This window comes from Malus domestica, chromosome 13 (assembly GCF_042453785.1).
Source record: "Malus domestica chromosome 13, GDT2T_hap1".
Taxonomy (NCBI): Eukaryota; Viridiplantae; Streptophyta; class Magnoliopsida; order Rosales; family Rosaceae; genus Malus; species Malus domestica.
Window position 1 is genome coordinate 39,271,247 of NC_091673.1, and position 17,494 is coordinate 39,288,740.

At 38.8% G+C, this 17,494-nt stretch overlaps 1 protein-coding gene across 1 annotated transcript; it reads right to left on the bottom strand.

The window, feature by feature from the left end:
* Positions 1–385: 385 nt before the first annotated feature.
* On the bottom strand, positions 386–12,347 carry LOC103418358 (kinesin-like protein KIN-12B). The gene is made up of 16 exons (XM_029091531.2): positions 11,824–12,347; positions 10,915–11,052; positions 10,750–10,833; positions 10,524–10,649; positions 7,949–8,008; positions 7,803–7,856; positions 7,622–7,714; positions 6,329–6,424; positions 6,030–6,172; positions 4,546–4,695; positions 4,324–4,453; positions 2,981–4,231; positions 2,783–2,881; positions 2,549–2,701; positions 1,649–2,446; positions 386–899 (listed from the first exon to the last, which is right to left on the bottom strand). The coding sequence occupies exons 1-16, from the start codon at positions 12,118–12,120 to the stop codon at positions 588–590; spliced, it is 3,984 nt and encodes a 1,327-aa protein (XP_028947364.1). The 5' UTR covers positions 12,121–12,347; the 3' UTR covers positions 386–587.
* Positions 12,348–17,494: the final 5,147 nt, after the last annotated feature.

Genomic DNA, 17,494 nt, shown 5'->3' on the forward strand with positions numbered 1-17,494 from the left:
TCAAATTCGCCTTTGGTGAGAATCGAACCTAAGATGTCTTGCTTACAAGTGAAGAGGAATACCACTAGACCGTAGTACTAAATAGCAAAAAAATAAATGAAATTTAAAATAGAAGATCTAACAATTATGGAAATCAAATTTAATGGGTAAAACACATGTGGCACGTAGCATTGAAGACAAACCCTAAAGGTTGAGATTGAAACACAAAAACCACTTCAACTTATTTCCCCTTCTTGATACCAAATCCAAAGGTGAGCCACCATCCATTTCTTGGTCAGATTATCGACCACAGCATTTGTGCCCATTTCTTTGCAGCATTGGCAGTTCTTCTGCGTATCCACATTCTGGAAGAATGGGCATGAATAGACCATACCATACATAAGAATTGGATAAAAGAATACAACCTTTCATTCATTCATCTCTTATGAAAGAATTTGATGTAGAATACAAAAATGCTGTGAAAAAGAATCATGGAAATGGTCAAACCTGTACACAACCAGATGACCTGCATACAATGGAGCTATTGACACAAACTTTTACTAGTTTTAAGTTTATACACGGTATACATTCGCCACTAAATTCAATTTCTATATGTTGCATCGGTCATAACCGGAGAACCATAATGAGGGCTCGGCGAGTTTTCGCAACTCGCCCTCTTCCCCGTTGTAGAATGGTTCAAATTCCTCTCTACATATTTGATCACTCAAACTATGGGGCTCGCCTGCATCATATTTTGCCATATTAGAACCGTCATAAGCAGGTTGAATTGCTTCTTTGGGTAAACGAGACTCGGCAATGAGCTCATTAAGACTGCTAATCTCTTTCTCATGTTTTTTCTTCAGTTTTTCAATCTTCATGTAAGCTTTGTCTGCTTCTTGCTTGGCCTCCATAGCTTGCTTCTGTAGGTTATTGACGTTAATAAGATATCAAATTATGTTCACATAAAAGACAGTAAATGGAGGAAGCAGAGAAAGAGCAAAGTATGAAAAGTTTACTTGAACATGAATGAATTCTGTGAAAATGAAAAGATACAGAGTGTATTGGAATTTATTCAGAATTTCAGCCTCCCCATCAAAATGCACTATCTATTCTTAACATGGTCACAGGTACTGATCTCATAAAAATGTTGGAAACAATTTTCAATTAGTCCTTTCATTGACATAAATCGTAGTTCCATATTTAGGGTTCTGGTCAAATTGGACTGTCAGTTACTACGATTAACATACTTTCAGGCTGTGACAACGCTTGGTCAATTTGTTAGAGCTTGGTGGCCGATCACAAAGCCATTTGTAGTTATTAAGCTCATAAATGATGGTTTTCTATAGGTCTTTGCAACTCTTCTGAAGAGGGGAAGTTCATAGGCAGGTAGTTATAAAGGTAACAAAAAAGGGAACAAGTTACATCACGATCAGCATGAGTGTTCCTTTGCATCATTTTGTGTGATGAAACATCCAAAGAAAATGGAAAATGATTTGAGATGAAGCTTCAGAACTTAAATGCAAATAAAATAAGAAAGACGAAAATAGATAAAATCTATCAATTATAAACATACTTCTAGGATGGAAAAGGAAAATCACAAAAATCTTGAAAGTAAGAATCTCAACCCAGAAAACAGAAAAGCATCATAACACAAAAACAGTTAACACACCTGAGCAGTAGCAACAGCCTCATCTGCTTCTTTGAGCCGCACAAGTAATTCGCCTGCAGCCTGCACAGCTTCAGCAGTATCCCGCAATTGTGCCTGAATCCCCTTATTTTCGTCCCTAAGATACCGCCCCTCTCTTTCTCTTTCTACTCTCAATGCTGAAATTTCTGCAGCAATAGCATTTATGAATTTGGACTCGGCACCCCTGACTCCTGCCTTTGCAGCTGCTTTCTTCACATCCTCCACTCCATCCCTTATCATTCTATGCCTTGCAAGCAGTTGCATATGTTTCTCTTCCAAATCTGCATACTGTTCTAACATCCGTGATTGCCCCTCCATAGCCAGTTTCATTGCTTTCTTGAGCTCTTCTGCACATTTCTTCTCAGTTTCTAATTCTTGCATTGTCTTTTCGGCCAGTGATCTGCTGGCCTCAAGTTCCATTCTGAATTCCTCAGTAAGAGATATCCACTTACTCTCTACTTCATTCCACTTTTGTCTCTCTTGTTCTAGTTTCTGTTCAGAGCTTTCCTCATTTGACTCTGATATTGTACTGAGAGGGGCCACATTTGGGTCACGTGAATAGGTCAACTGCATCATAGAGTTTCGTGTCCGGGCTGATGTGGATGAACAGTCTACGTAATACTGTAGCTGGCTTCTTAGATCTTGAATCTCTTCGAACAACACTTCCCTTTCACCCATGTCACAGAAGTTTCGTAAATTTTCCAACTCATCTTGAACTCTTTTGAGTTCAATATTTGTCCTCAAAAGTTCTGGGTGATTCTCGTATTTCTCCTTCAGGATCTGTATGTATGGGTAAATCTATAAGCATAAAGACCACAAAAAGGATCTGGAGAACAAAGAAAAGAAAGAAACATAAATGGGGCCTTCATAGACAGTTTATACCTTATACTCATGTGTGAGAGACACTAGCTCTTCCTCCATGAACTCCTCAGTGGGTAAAACACCATCCATGAGGCTCTCAAGGTGTAGAATCTTATCCTCCCTTGTCTGGGCTATAATGCCATTGCATTCTCTCTCATGCTTGTACTGCTGAACCTGTAAAATACAGCTAAAAAAAGTCAAGCAAACAATAGAGGAAAATAATTGTTATGGCGGCTGTAATTTGGAGAAACCTACCAATCGGTTTAGCTGCATTATCTCTGAAGTTTTCTTGGCACATAGGTCTTCTAATGCCATTTCTCTCCTAATAGCTCCCGCTAAAACCTTCTCCACAGCCTAATCATGGGGGAAAAAGTTAAGTAACTGTTGCAAATGAATCAAGGGAAGATTGGAAAAAAAAAAATTGAAAATCCAGCTATTCTTTCTTGAGCTTACTTTGGGAACTTGAATCTTGGATTTGTCAGCAGACTCTGACCCATCAACAGGTACCAATTGCATATCTGAAATATCATTTGCCTCCTTGACCTCTAGCTGCATTCTATTCTTGCAATTATTACAAATAAACTCCACTGAATCATCTTTTACTATTTCTTGACTAGTTTGCAATCCCACATCAGCTTTGGAAACGGGGAAAATCACCCTGGACTCTGAAGGTTTCAATGAAAACCTGAATGACGACTTCCTTAAAGCTGAACTTTGGCGGTGACTACCAATAATTTCAAGACCATGCTGAATGCTTGCTGCCAACTGTTCAGCTGGTGCTGAAAAGTTAGTAAATGCTCGAGCAGATAGGTCATTCGCTGAGCTCTTTATTACAGGTTTTCCAAAAGATATGCGCATGTCATCTGGACTTAACGTACTCCCACCAGTAAGATCCTTCTGAGAAGCAGTCAGCATTGAAGACGTCCTCAAACTTTTCCTGCTGGTGTTGACCCTGGGTGAAACACTGGGGGTAGGAGACTTTAGAACTTCGGGTACATTGCATGGAACTATGCTCAGACATGGAGAAACACAGTTAATTACGTCATTTGGAGAACCAATGCATTCATCTGTGACTGAAAGGCAGCCAGGCATGCCTCCTGAAGGATCAGAGGCTGCACATAAGGAACCTTCTTCCACACTTTTGCAGGCTGATTCTTCAATTAGAAAATCAATAATGGAGGACCTCAGAATATTTTCCTCCTGAGCAGGCTGCATGGAGGTATCTTCTATAACATTGCGAGGGTCCGATGCACTAGCACTGGGAATAACTGGGGTGCTGCTAGCACATTCAACAATCATGTCCCCTTGTTCGGATATTCCTTCTTCCATATTAACATCTGTATCAACACCTTGTTCTTTGATACAATCACTTCCAGATGCATAGCTTCGAGAAACTTCGGAGCTTCCAATTTGAACAGCCACGAGTTGCGAATGTGATTTCATTGTGTCTACACTGTTCACATCTGCTCTGTTGTTAGCTTCATTGACAACTGTCTGGTTACTTACTTCAGCACAAAGCCTCTCAACAGCTTCCTCATCAATTTCCATCTCCTCATCACTGTCATCATCAACATGAGGTAATGTCATTGGAGGTTTAAGGCTAGCCTTTAGCATATTCAAACTTTGACGAAACCATGCTGCACTGTGACCTCCACTTGAAGCGACTGGGTTGTTTCCATTTGCCTTAATCTGGCGTAGTTCATCCTGTCAAATTCACAAGCTCAGAGATGATTCACATGTTTAATTTGTAAATGGATGAATCAAAATATGCCAAAGTACAATAAGAGAGAACATACCCTTAGCTGTCGTATCACCTCACGCAACTGATTCACATCTTCCTGCATTACTTCATTAACAACTGCCTTGTTCTTGATAGCCTTAGCACGCTGTGCAAACCTCAATGTACTGAACGTCTCACTCTTACAGCTGCAAGATTTAATAAGTGAACTTCCAAATCAAAAAAGCAGATTAAAAATGGTAAATGTTATTTTCATGGAAGAAACAGGTTGCAGTACTACCCTTGTGTTGGAGAAATAGCACAGACCATTGCTAACTTTGCATTTCCACCCAGAGATTCCTGCAATAAGAATGTAAGCCTGGAATCTCTATAGGGGATATGCCTTTGCTTTCCCGTTTGAGAAATTTCAGCAAGAATGTTTATCAGGTTCCTGCACTCAAACAATAAGCTGCAATTAGCACAAAAGTAAAAAAAAAAATAAAAAAAAATAAAGTCTTGAACATAACAAAACTTTATATCCCAGGATAGAGTAGCCTACTAAAACCTAGTTTGGGAGTGAGGTGCTTAAAAAAAAAAGCACCTATGAAAAAAAGCTGTGAGGGTTTTAGGTGTTTGGTAAACTGAAAAAAAAGGGCTTATTTTGGAAGCTGCTGTGAGAATAAGCTGAAATCAAAGGAAAAAGCTGAAGCTGCTATTTGTAGCTTTGGAAAACTGGCTTTTTTTCAAAGCACATGGAGCTACAGTGCTCATTTAATGAAAGGACCCACTATCAGACTACTTTTTTTTCCAAAAGCTTTTTTACAAAAAAGTTTACCAAACGCTCTGCTGATTTATTTCACAGCCGCTTATTCTCACAGCAGCTTTTTTTCAAAGCACAGCAATACCAAACCAGCCCTAAGAAAGCTCATAAGCTAGCTCATTAACAAGATTAATGAATAAGTATTTATTTATTTTCTTTATAATTTCATTCTTGTAAGCTTTATGTTGTAATGAAAATTTCAATGAACACAGTTTCATTATTTGTATTCATATCCTGTTTCTTGTAAACATTTTTGTAATTCAATGAAATGAAATCTTTGGTTCCGTACTGTGATATTCATAAAGGGAAAAGATTGCCCTGTTAGAAAATGCTTATTTATTTAGGAAAGGAAAACAGAAGATCAAGTTTCAACCTCAAACAGAATCATCAACTAGAGCATGACACAATAATTTGAGCTTTGACTAAGGCTCGTGTTCAACACAAAAGCTTGTGTAACTTTATTAAGCAACACTCTAGCTAGGTAAAGCTCAGCTGGGTACGGCTCAAGTTCAACACTCAAGCTTGTGTAACTTTATTGAGCAACACTCTAGCTAGGTACAGCTCAGCTGGGTACGATTTCTCTCAAGCGTGTTCTATTATTCTTGAGTCATTTAGTTAAAGTAAACTGATATCACTAAATTACAAATCACTGTATCAAGCTTGTGTAATATTAAGCAGCAGCCTAGCTAGGTAAAATCTCCGGTTGCCACGGCTTGTTTTCAATTGTGTAAGCTCAAAATTTGGAATAATCGTCTTGTAGAAAATTCAAACATGTTATTATCCTTGACCGTTTAGTTATAGTAAACTGATACCACTGCACTAAAAATCACTACAATCTGTAATTAACTACTGGGTTTCAAGTTTCAACCAAACAACAAATAACAGCAATACTAATTAGGACTTTTAGAAAGCTTAAGATGCACCTTTAGGTAGAACTTTATATAGAACAAATAGATAAACCATACCCAAGCTGTGAGAGTGATCGATTGATATTCCCTGCTTCCTTCAAGCGCTCTCCTGCCGCCCCTGTTAACTTCTGACGCTCTGATCCAGCTAGATCAACAAGATTTATTCTACTGGTTTTGAAACTTGTACCATTTGCCACATTCTACAAAATTGATGGTTCACTTTAATCACTCCACGATATAAGTGAGAAAAAAAAAACTGAAAACAGATAAATTTCAATTTTGCTCGTAAGTAAAACTATAATGAACAAGTTCACTGGGAAAGTATTCTGTACATAGGTCCTCAAGTCAGTTATTACCTTGCATTGAGATTCAACAACACAGGTAAATACAGTATGTGAGCGGGAACTCTCAGCATTGATACTAGTTGAACCTGTTCTCCTGTTTGACAAGCCCTGCATAATGCACATGTTAGTAATAGAATTCCTTAAAAAAGTATTGAAGCTCCAATCATTCATTCAGATTATGTTCACTGCAGGAACTTGGAATATTTTTATCCTAAGCGAGTCTCCCAGATTATGTTCCACAATACCATTTTTTCTATACAGTTATATTCAACATTCATGAGACTCTTCTTTTACATATTTTTCTCCTGCCTTATTCTAATCTGCTTCCTCAGAACTTTTGGTCTTTGATGTAACTACTTCCAAGCTCTAACGATCACGAAAGCTTCCAATTTCAATAGCCACTAGATATTGTTCTAAAAAACTCATGTGAAGCTTGATGCTTGTAATCCTAGTTGTGAGACTCAGAAGCAAACAACAATATTCTTTTACCAAGAAAAGAACACCCCCTTGCATTTGATGTCCCCTATCAAAGACTATTAAAAGTTGCTAAAACTTTCTGCAAATTCGCAATTCTTGAAATGATTAAAAAAATATATAAATATAGTATCCACTTATAGTAATTTTTCTAATTTATCATTTCAAATGTACAGAAATAGGAGATCGAAACAAGATACCGTATCCACTTATGGTAATTTTCTAATTTATCATTTCAAATATACAGAAATAGGAGATCGAAACAAGATCCATCTCAAAAGAAACAGCAGCAGGACTTCAAAGGGATCCCAAACCTTTACTTTCTTTTCTGGTTGACAGAGAAACAGAACTTTCCTCTGTTTCTCCCACTTTGTGGTTTGCACTTTATGATAGAACAGTTTGCAAAAGTAAACAAATTAATGTTATCAAATCATTGATTCGATATATAATACATCAATATCAGGAATATTCCTTATTCTGGTTATTTTGCTTAAGAGTCTACTCTTTGTTGTTGACTTGCTTAAGAGTCTACCTTGAAAAATATTTCATGTAGTTAACGAAACTTATGTCATTAACACGCAATGGGAACTACCAGATCAGATTTGTAATAAGGATGTATAATTGTAAAACTGGAATACAAACAAAACTAAACATCCACATTCTTAAAGACAAAGGTTCCTGAGGCAGAACAACCAAAGAAACAGGGGAAAAACTACATGCATACCACAAAAGGTTAAAATTTGCTCAAAAACGATCTGACAATTTTTCTCTTTAGTATTACTATATGCCCTTAGACAATGAATATTCTACAGGTGAAATAATAAAGCAAACCTTTATCAGAAGCTGAGTCACATCTTTCATTGTACGTACACACTCCTCGGTGAGATTTTCGACATAAACACCTGATTTAACATCTTCTCTTATCTGGGAAAATAACGATAGAAGGCCTATGAACACCAGCACACTAATAGTACAAAAGATTGATGGTGAAAAAGAAAAATATTCCTTTCACCTGAAGGCTTTTTTGATTTGGATCCAAAAGATCTGTGATTTGTTCATTGTAAATCTGCAAGCAAGCCGATAAATAAGTGAAAGAAGTTAAGAGTCTATTGGCAAATAATCAGTCAACCGAAATGAATAATTACTCAATGTTTCTACCTCGAGAAAAGAACAATGGCACTGATACTTGAGTTCTTTATCAGCGTGCTTGATTTGCTCCTGTAAAAATGAATTCCCCAAAAACATGGGCAAACCTTTTAATACAAGAGTAATGTCAGATAGATGATAGGAGCATATTTATGCGACTTAGTTGGCTTGTTCTTGTGCATTTATGTCGTGTTTCCTTAGTTATTTTAATGTTTAAAGTCATTTTCGTGTGTTTTCAGATTTTATGGACAAAGTAGGCAAGAAGATGCATTTTGGAGCATTTTGGAGCAAAATGGAGCTTGGAATGCATGTCACATATTTGGGCCAAAGTGGATGGACGAATTTGAGAACTAAAGAGGCCAAGAATGTGAAGAATTATGGTCCAAAAGATGAAGAACTCAGCCCAAAAATTTGTCACCCCAACTTGCCTTCATTGCCATGCAAAACAACATAGAATTCCCTTTGGATTCCATGCCATGCTTGATCACTCTTGTCCCCTACATAATTTCTAATTTCATGCTTCAATTCATTTAATTATTACACTCAATTGCTTGATACCTCTTGTTCCCTTCACTCATTAGATTTTAGACAACATTTACATCCATTACATGCACCAATTGATGCTCCATCATTCACATTTGGAATCCAATGCCATGTGCAACACATGTTGTTGCACCCTTGACCCATTTGTTGACACATTTCACCTCCCTTTCCATCTCTATGCAATGTACACAATCATTCATGCTCCCTAGCTACAACACCACTCCATTTTACCCTTCACACTTTGCATCATTACTTCATTTTCACCCTTGGACCATTGCACACCACACACACAAATTGCCATGCATTTCATCCTTAACCTAACCTGATTTTCTAAGGTTTTTGGGGCCTATAAATACATGTTTACACCCCTTGGCCAAAGGACAATCCCCCATATTCACCATTCATCACAGAAATTCGTCCATACTCACCCTAGGTAGCAAAACACCCCAAAAACACCATTCTAGTGCCTAGAAAACATAACAGCCACTCCACCTTCTTCCACCCTCTTTGCCTAGTTCTCCACCACCCTCCAACCATCAAACACTCCTCCACACTCACCCTAAACCCTTCCATACCATTCCCCATCCATTCTACATCATAAAACTACCCAAAATCTGTCCATAACCCAATCTGCCGCAAGCAAGGGAAAGGAGGAATCTTGGATGCACTTGCTACCAAGTTGGAGCATTTTAGGTGTTTTCTTTCCTTTGATTTTAATGTCTAATTTTATGTATCTTTGCTTTGTGAGTATGAGGAACTAAACCCCTCTTAGTTAGGGGGTGATTCGAAACTATGTTCATACTTGCAATATGATTTGATTACATCCAGTTGTGATTCATAAGTTGTGAATTCAATTTACTTATCCGTTCATATAAAAACTAATTTGTGTATGTTGGTTAAGAGTGCACGCTTAATTTTCATGCATGAATTTGACGCTAGAATATAAGGGAGTTTCACCTAATCATTATAAACTTATATTCACAAGTAGTGAAGGTTGCTAGTCACAATCACGTTAAGTAAACTCTTGGCATAAGTTTCATGCAAATCATAGTAACGAGTGCCTCGTCAATGCTTATGTTTTTCATAGAACTTAATGATTCTTGCTTGTATCTCTATTATGCAATTCATGTAGGGAACTTGTAGGGAATGTTTTGGATTGTCGTATGCAATCATCCAACCTAATAACTTGTGGAAAAAACTGAGGGTTAATTAGTGCAATTCACGGTTAATTTGGGGCGTTGAGTATTCATAGCTTATCGAAAAGCAACTGGAAATCGTTTTGTATGCAAGTGTGACATGTGTGGAGAAGAACCTCCTAGCTAGCCTTCCATCCATAAGTTTCATTCAAATTCATTTTACAATCTGTTTTGATTCACTTAAATTTGTCTAAGAATTTGTTTACTTTGTTCTTGTCTTAATTTAATTATTTTCGTCCAAAATCAACCCCATCTTATTTCTTTGAGTCATATTAATTAGAACTTGTCTTAGATTATGTTTTTAAGTGTTTTAGTTCATTAGAAAACCAAAATTCGTCCAAGTTTGTGTTAGAGTCCCAAAACTGCCCAGATTGTGTGTTTAAGGTAGTTTTGAGTGTTTAGGGGCTGTTTTGAGTCTTTTGGTTTGTTTTAGTGTTTTAAAGTATAGTTTGCATTCTTTGAGTCTAGTTAGTGTTTTAAACTTTGTTTTTACGTTTTCAAGTCAGTTTCCAAGTGATTTAGCAATCCCTCCTAATCCCCGGCCTAGAACGATCCCGACTTACATACTTTACTACAATTGATAAAAAGAGGGTTTAATTTGTGTGCTTATATATTTCGCATCAATAGACCAACTTTTTAGACCAAATTGTAAACCATATGATGTGTCACCAATAGGAAATAAGCACATTAATCAACACTTAAGTAATAATCCAATCATCAACAACCACATCATATGGTTTACAAAATTTGGTCTAAATAGTTGGTCTCCCAAGCATTACTCTTAATACAATATAATATTAATAATGTGCAGTATCTTAAACTAACTAACCAACAAAATTAAAGCTCACCTCATTTAAGCGAGCAAAAAGACACTCAAAAACACGGGGGGTTAACCCTTGTTGATCACTTGATAGATTCTCATCCAGCAAGGCATTGGCTGGACCCCACATGGTGTATGTCTTTCCGCTTCCCGTCTGATGAATTCAATAACCAGACATATAGAAACAAAATTACCATCAGCATTATAACATAGCACAGACACAGAATGAAGCAAAAGACCGACTGGAAACAGACCTGTCCGTATGCAAATACAGAACTGTTAAAACCTGCCATACAATTCTCAACTAGAGGTGCTCCTACAAGCTGGAAAATATCTAGCTGCAATGACAAGCACAACAAAAGGTTAGAATTAAATCTAAAATCAGCTATTGAAGAATACCATTTTAAAAGAGTTCATGCCTGTGATGCATCTGTGTTGCAGACCGAGTCAAATGTGAAGGTCTGTCCATTTATCGACAAAGAGTCACTAGATAATTTCTGCACCATCATCTCTCCTTCGTCCTTGTCCTTTTGTGGTGGTCGCATTCTCACCACTACCTATACATATTAAGAAAAGAAAAATACGAGTAATAATGAAGATTATGTCGTGACTAACAAAATGAAAAAGGGCTCACTGAAAGAACACAAAATGAAAAAGGATAAAAAATATTTAACAGCTAAGGAACAGCCATACGGTGAACCAACAATTTCTTTTATTCATTCTCATTCTTAATTAATTACATTTTGATGTTTCTCGGTCACCAAATAAAGGTGGGTGAATAATAAAAAACTGCAAACAGCAATCAAACTGTAATGATACTGAAATTAAGAGGAAAAATGATATCCACTCAGCTAAATTAGAAGATTTCTCAGCAACAAAACAGATTTCGTCAAAAAAGGGTCAAAAAGAACTGTAAGAAATTAATGTCAGTATGTAAGGACCGTTCCCTAGTTGAGGTGAAAACGCAATCATCTTTAATTCTTCTTAGTCTTAATTCCTGATTCGTCAATTAACCTTTCATATTTCACGGCAGCCAAACAATAATTTCAAAATGTAGTAGTATAGACATTTTAAAGTAGAGGGGAAAATGATATCAAGCCAAAATTAAGAAAGATTTCAACAAAAATTACAAGATTTTACAGAACCCAAGCAGAAGTGATTTGGGAACAATGCGCCACAGACAGCAATCGATATGAAAATAGAGAAATCAAATGATATCAACTCAACGGGTAAAAGATATTTCAACAAATCCCACAAGATTTCTCGGCAACCAAACAGATTTTCGCAAGTTATCAATTTAAAATTTAAAGAAAGAAAGAAGAAAGTACCTGTACACCAGAATCGGAGGTTCCAGGGCCGGAGTTTTCGGTCTGAGAGTCAACGCTGAGCTTCCGCTTGAGAGGGTTCGACGACGGGGGCCGAGGCGGCAATGGGCCCTTCAACTTCGCGGCAGGCGAAGGTTTAGAATCGGAGATCATGGAGTTGGGATCCGACGGCGGAGCGTTCTCCTTGGAGGCCTTGGGCTTCCGAGGTGGCTTGGGCTTGGCGGAGATAGGGTTTGGCGACGAGGGAGGCTCCGTCATCTCCGTCAATATCGCGTTTCTCGGCTGCATGAAGTGCTTCATCGAATGTAGAGAGAGAAAGCGAGGGTTTCAGAGAGAGAGAGGGAGGGAGGGGGAGGGAGTGGGACTGAGAGAGTAGGGTTTGGATGCACAAGAGAGCGAGAGAGGAGGAAGAGAGAGAGGAGAGGGAGAAATGAGGGGTAGCCGTTGGAGGAGGCGAACGGAAAGGGAGATTTGAATTTTGGAGGAAATTGAAAGCACGTGAGGGTAGGGTCTTGTTTTTTATTGATGAACTCGAAACAACAAAACAAAAAGCAATTTGAATTTGTGTTGGATCTGGATTCCGGATTCTGGAGCGCTGTGCTTGTGATGGAGTTTATTTTGGGTAACCCGGGCGCATATGGGCCCTTTTTGTTTGTTTGTTTATTGAACAATTAAATAATTATATTTTCTTATTTGGTTGAATTATGGAAAATTTAATCTTCGAAAGATAACCTAAAAAATAGACGTTCAGATCACAGTGCAATAAATTTTTTTTTTTTTGAGTAAACGATATTATCTACACTAAGGAATGAAAGAGTGAGCTAAGTCTCACAATGGGCTAGCAATAATGTGATTCAAATTCACATTTGGTGAGAATCGAACCTAAGACCTCTTACTTACAAGTGAAGATCAATATTACTAAACTATAGTATTAAGTGGCAATCACAGTGCAATTGTAGATATCGAAATTTCGGTGAAATAAATGTTGACCAATAATTACAATTTTAACGCTCACGTGTCACATAAATTTTACACGTAGCGTGTGACTAAACGAAAAATCAAAATAAATCGAAGAAGTCATCAAATAAGGACACGTGTGAACACCTGGCGGAAATGATTTATTTCATCTGAATATTATATTCAAAATTAGGCCTTGAAAAAATTCTATAAATACAAGGCCATTTCATTCATTTTAGGATATCAATTCATCACCATTTCACATCACACCAAAACTTTGAAACTTTGAAACTCTAAAGCTCCCAAGCAAATCCCAAAGGATCAAGAAAGCTCCCTCCGTTCTTCGTCAAATCCTCCTTCAAGATCAAGCCCCAACAACCCTTGAAAAATGTCCACCAATTCAAGATCAAGCCCCAACGGCCCTTGCACAAAGTATTCATCGTTCATCATCCGGTCATCTTAAGATCAAGCCCCAACGGCTCTTTGGATCAACAACATCAACAAATCCACACATCCATTCTTCAAGATCAAGCCCAAAAGCCCTTGAAGATCCATTCATCCGTTCGCCAAGATTAAACCCAACGACCCTTGAAGAAACCATTTGTACATCACTATTCATCCTAAAGATCAAGCCCCGACGACCCTTTGGATTAGCAGCCCGTCCATAAATCTACACAACTATACATCCTAAAGATCAAGCCCCGACGACCCTTTGGATCAACAGCCCATCCACAAATCAACACCTTATGAAGATCGAATCAGAAGCTAAATTTGTAGAAGAGATTGTAACCACAAAATCATTAATACAAATACTATTTTGTACACGTGTTCTTGTCTCATTCATCACAGGAAAATTCGTTGGCACGCCCAATGGGACAATCTCTACCTCTCATCTCTTTCTCCGTTCAAGGAAATCAAAGCACACCTTCTGTTGATGCACAAAACCAAAGGTCTTGGAATAACGTAAATCTGACCGTGAATCTGCAAGATAATGTAAATAACACAAGATGTATCGTGGTTCATCCCAAGGTTTGGCTACGTCCACACTGATATTGTATTTCTCTAAAAGGTGAGGGAGAGAACCTCTGAATATGAGAGGGGATGTGAGAGGGTGAGAAGGCTTAAGAAATGGCCTCCTCTAATTATGAGGATGAGGAGTCCTTTTATAGAATAAGGGCTCCTCACTTATTACATATTTGCCCTTTTCTTTATTACATAATTACATTTAAGTCCCCTGAGTATTTGTACAAGATCTAAATACGGAGGCCCTAAATATGGTATAAACAGTAGTCCCCCAAGTCTTCAGTTAAGAGAGTCTTTTGACTGGAGACTTGAAATTCAGTCCATGTGTGGGCCGAAGTAACTAGATGTTGTCTTGAACTGATGTTCGATATGAGGTGGTGATCAATCTGAAATGATGCTCAACTAGAAGTAGCACATGCTGCGAGGCTGCTCGGCTCGTGGCTTATGTTGCCTTGGTTGGCTCAGCTTATGGCGTTGAAGGTGAAGGAGTCTCTTTTACAGAATAAGGGCTCGCTCCTCAATACATGAATGATGGGCTAAAGTTGATGCTCTATAATGATGGTGAAGGAGTCCCTTTTATAGAATAAGGGCTTACTCCTCAATACATAAGTGATGGGTTATGAGTGATTCTCGTGGCGATGCGGTTTGCTCAGCTGGCGGCGTTGCTTTCTAATGAAGGTGAGGGAGTCCCTTTTATAAGATAAGGGCTCGCTCCTTAATCCATAAGTGATGGGTTCTTTCTAATGAAAGTGAGGGAGTCCCTTTTATAAGATAAGGGTTCGCTCCTCAGTACATAAATAATGGGCTAAGTCCCCCAAGTACTTTTCATGAGGCCCAGTTGAGGCCCAATATATGGTACATAATGTAGTCCCCTAAGTCTTCGATCAATAGAGTCTGTTGGCTGGAGACTTCAAATTGAATCCATGTATGGGCCGAAGTGGTGGTTGTTCGGAGGCGGTATTTGTATACCTTGCACTGAAGCTTTGTAGGTGAAGCTTTGCAAGTGACGCTTTGAAGCTGGAGCTCTATAAATGAAGCTTTTGAAGCTAGAGCTTTTGTAAATGAAGCTTTTGAAGTTGTAGCTCTGTAAATGAAGCTTTTGAAGTTAGAGCTTTTGTAAATGAAGCTTTTGAAGCTGTAACTCTGTAAATGAAGCTTTTGAAGCTAGAGCTCTGTAATTGAAGCTTTTTTTAAGCTAGAGCTCTGTAAATGAAGCTTTTGAAGCTAGAGCTCTGTAATTGAAGCTTTTGGAAGCTAGAGCTCTGTAAATGAATTGAAGCTAGAGCTCTGTAAATGAAGCTTTTGAAGCTACTTGACATGAGTGATGCTCATGGATGTTGACATGAGTGATGCTCATGGATGTTGACATGAGTGATGCTCATGAATGTTTATGTATGATTGAATGAGTGATGCTCGTGAATGTTTATGTATGATTGTCATGAGTAATGCTCATGTATGATTTGAAGTACTGGACGTACTTTTGATCACCTGGTTGGTGGTAATAGCGGCAAGTTGCCGAATAATTTTGGAGTACTGGGCGTACTTTTGATCACCTGGTTGGTGCTATTTTTGGGCGTATGGGCCTTCGCCCTCCACAACATGCCAGCCCATTTACTTTGGGCTTTGCCGTTATTTTTTTTTTTACCCTCTGATGGGGTTTATACAGATGTCTCCGAAAGATATGAAAAATAAATTACATTATTCAAAAATAAGGAAAGTAAACCACATCATTCTGGTGGGGTGTTTATTCCTTGCTTTTGCTTTGGTTTCCCATGTGCTCTCCTCGCTTCTTCTCTGATTTTTCTGTCAGCAGGACTTTCCCTCTTTTCAAGGCTCACTACCAACTAAACTAGATTTTGCCTCCACATGGTAGGTAAGAAAGTGCATGACCTATGTGCTCTCCTCGCTTTTTCTCTGATTTTTCTGTTTTACTTTTTCTTTCTCCATTTACTGCACCTCTTTATGTCTTTATACAGTTTTCAAAAATAGCTGGATGATTAAAGAAAGCCATATCTAACCTACTTGTTGCAACCGAGGATGATGACAGAGAGGAAGTAGGTGGTGGTTGCCATGGCAACTTTGCTGCTACTCTTAAAGATTCCTTAGGAAAAAAAAAAACCAGTGAAGAGAAAAGACCAGCTTTGCTTTTCTCCAGATCTACCTCTTACTGAAAGCACTTTAAAAAACAGAATATCAGCCCCCTATTTTTCAACCACCTTGTCTCCAAGCACACTAGGATCCTACGACAGGTGGGTTGCTTTATCAGGTTGTTGGGTTTTGAGTTGGAGCCAACGACAGGTGGGATTGTCGTCGGTTGGATCGGTAGGATCGGTGACGTGGCCTTGAGGAGAACATGATATGGCGAACCAGTTGAATGGATTGGAGTGGAGGAGGTTCCAGTTGGAGAAGAAAGAAGGTGGCAGCGAAGCAAAGGAGTGGAGCCAGGAGAAGAGAAGGGTGGAAGTGGAACTATCAGTTGCTCCAAGCTCACCTTTAAACCAATTCTTCCTTTGCCTCTTGTGCAAGAATTATAATCTACTAATGTTCTAGGTTTAAACGGAAAGCAGGTATTTTCATTGACAAAAAAAAATTCGACTCTCTAATAGCCTTCAAATTTCTCCTTAAACGGAAAGCAAGTCATTCCTGTAGATCTTTCAATTTGACACCAGCAGTAATTGAAACAAGCAACTTCTTCCTGGAAAGCAGCGGCCTCAACTGCAAGACTGCATCTTTAACAACTTGAGGTTTGACCGAGAAAATGACGACGTCACTCTCTTCCACCACGTCGTCGTTTTTGGAGAGGAGATGGACTCTGAAGGACTAGAAGGCTTGGCGTCGAGATCAAGATTATCCTTGAGATCGGGCACTCCCTCACCTTTTTTCCGTAACAAGTGAAGGAACACAGTTGCGAAAATAGCATTGGGAGCAGCCGCCGGAGACTTGTGCTTCGGCTTATTGCTCTTACTGGGAGTCGGAGCAGCGGCCGGCTTGGGTGGAGCTGAAGTTGGAGTGGGGGAGGATTTGGGGGTGGCAACCGGATATGGTGACTTTAGGCTTAGGAGCTGCAGCTGGTGTCGAGATCGGGATTGTGGGGTTGTAGATGAGGGTGCAGTAGGAGGACCGAGAGCTGAGGGGAGAGAGATTTGATTCCCTGGGTTTTCGAAATACGAACCCAAAACCCAAAAAGCAACGACCTTTATCTTCCCTGTGGGCTTATGAGGAGTGTTTGAGATTTGGATCTTTTCTGTTTATGGGTTTTTGTGATTTTGCATATTCATAGTCGATTCCCACAGACGGCGCCAAATGTTGATGCACAAAATCGGAGTTCTTGGAACAACGTAAATCCGACCGTGAATCTGCAAGAAATAGCCTCCCCTAATTGTGAGGGTGATGAGTCCTTTTATAGAATAAGGGCTCCTCACTTATTACATATTTACCCCTTTCTTTATTACATAATTACATTTAAGTCCCTCGAGTATTTGTACGAGATCTAAATACGGAGGCCCTAAATATGGTATAAACACCTTTGAAAATCAAATGGTATCAAGGAAAGTTCAAGCGATTCCTGCAACCAACGTGAAAAACAAGAGCGTCCTCGCCACAAGTGGTGTCATTTCGGGCATCATAACTCGAAGCAAGGCAAGAACTCTTTTTGCTCTTCTTCCACCTCTGCATCAACTCTGCCAAAAGAACA

Excerpts from the sequence above, each read along its gene's own strand:
- LOC103418358 (XM_029091531.2), bottom strand. The coding sequence starts at position 12,120 with ATGAAGCACTTCATGCAGCCGAGAAACGCGATATTGACGGAGATGACG. Across the intron at positions 11,053-11,823 it reads CCTCCGATTCTGGTGTACAG|GTAGTGGTGAGAATGCGACC; the intron begins GTACTTTCTTCT and ends TAATATGTATAG. Across the intron at positions 7,715-7,802 it reads CAAATCAAAAAAGCCTTCAG|ATAAGAGAAGATGTTAAATC; the intron begins GTGAAAGGAATA and ends TTATTTTCCCAG.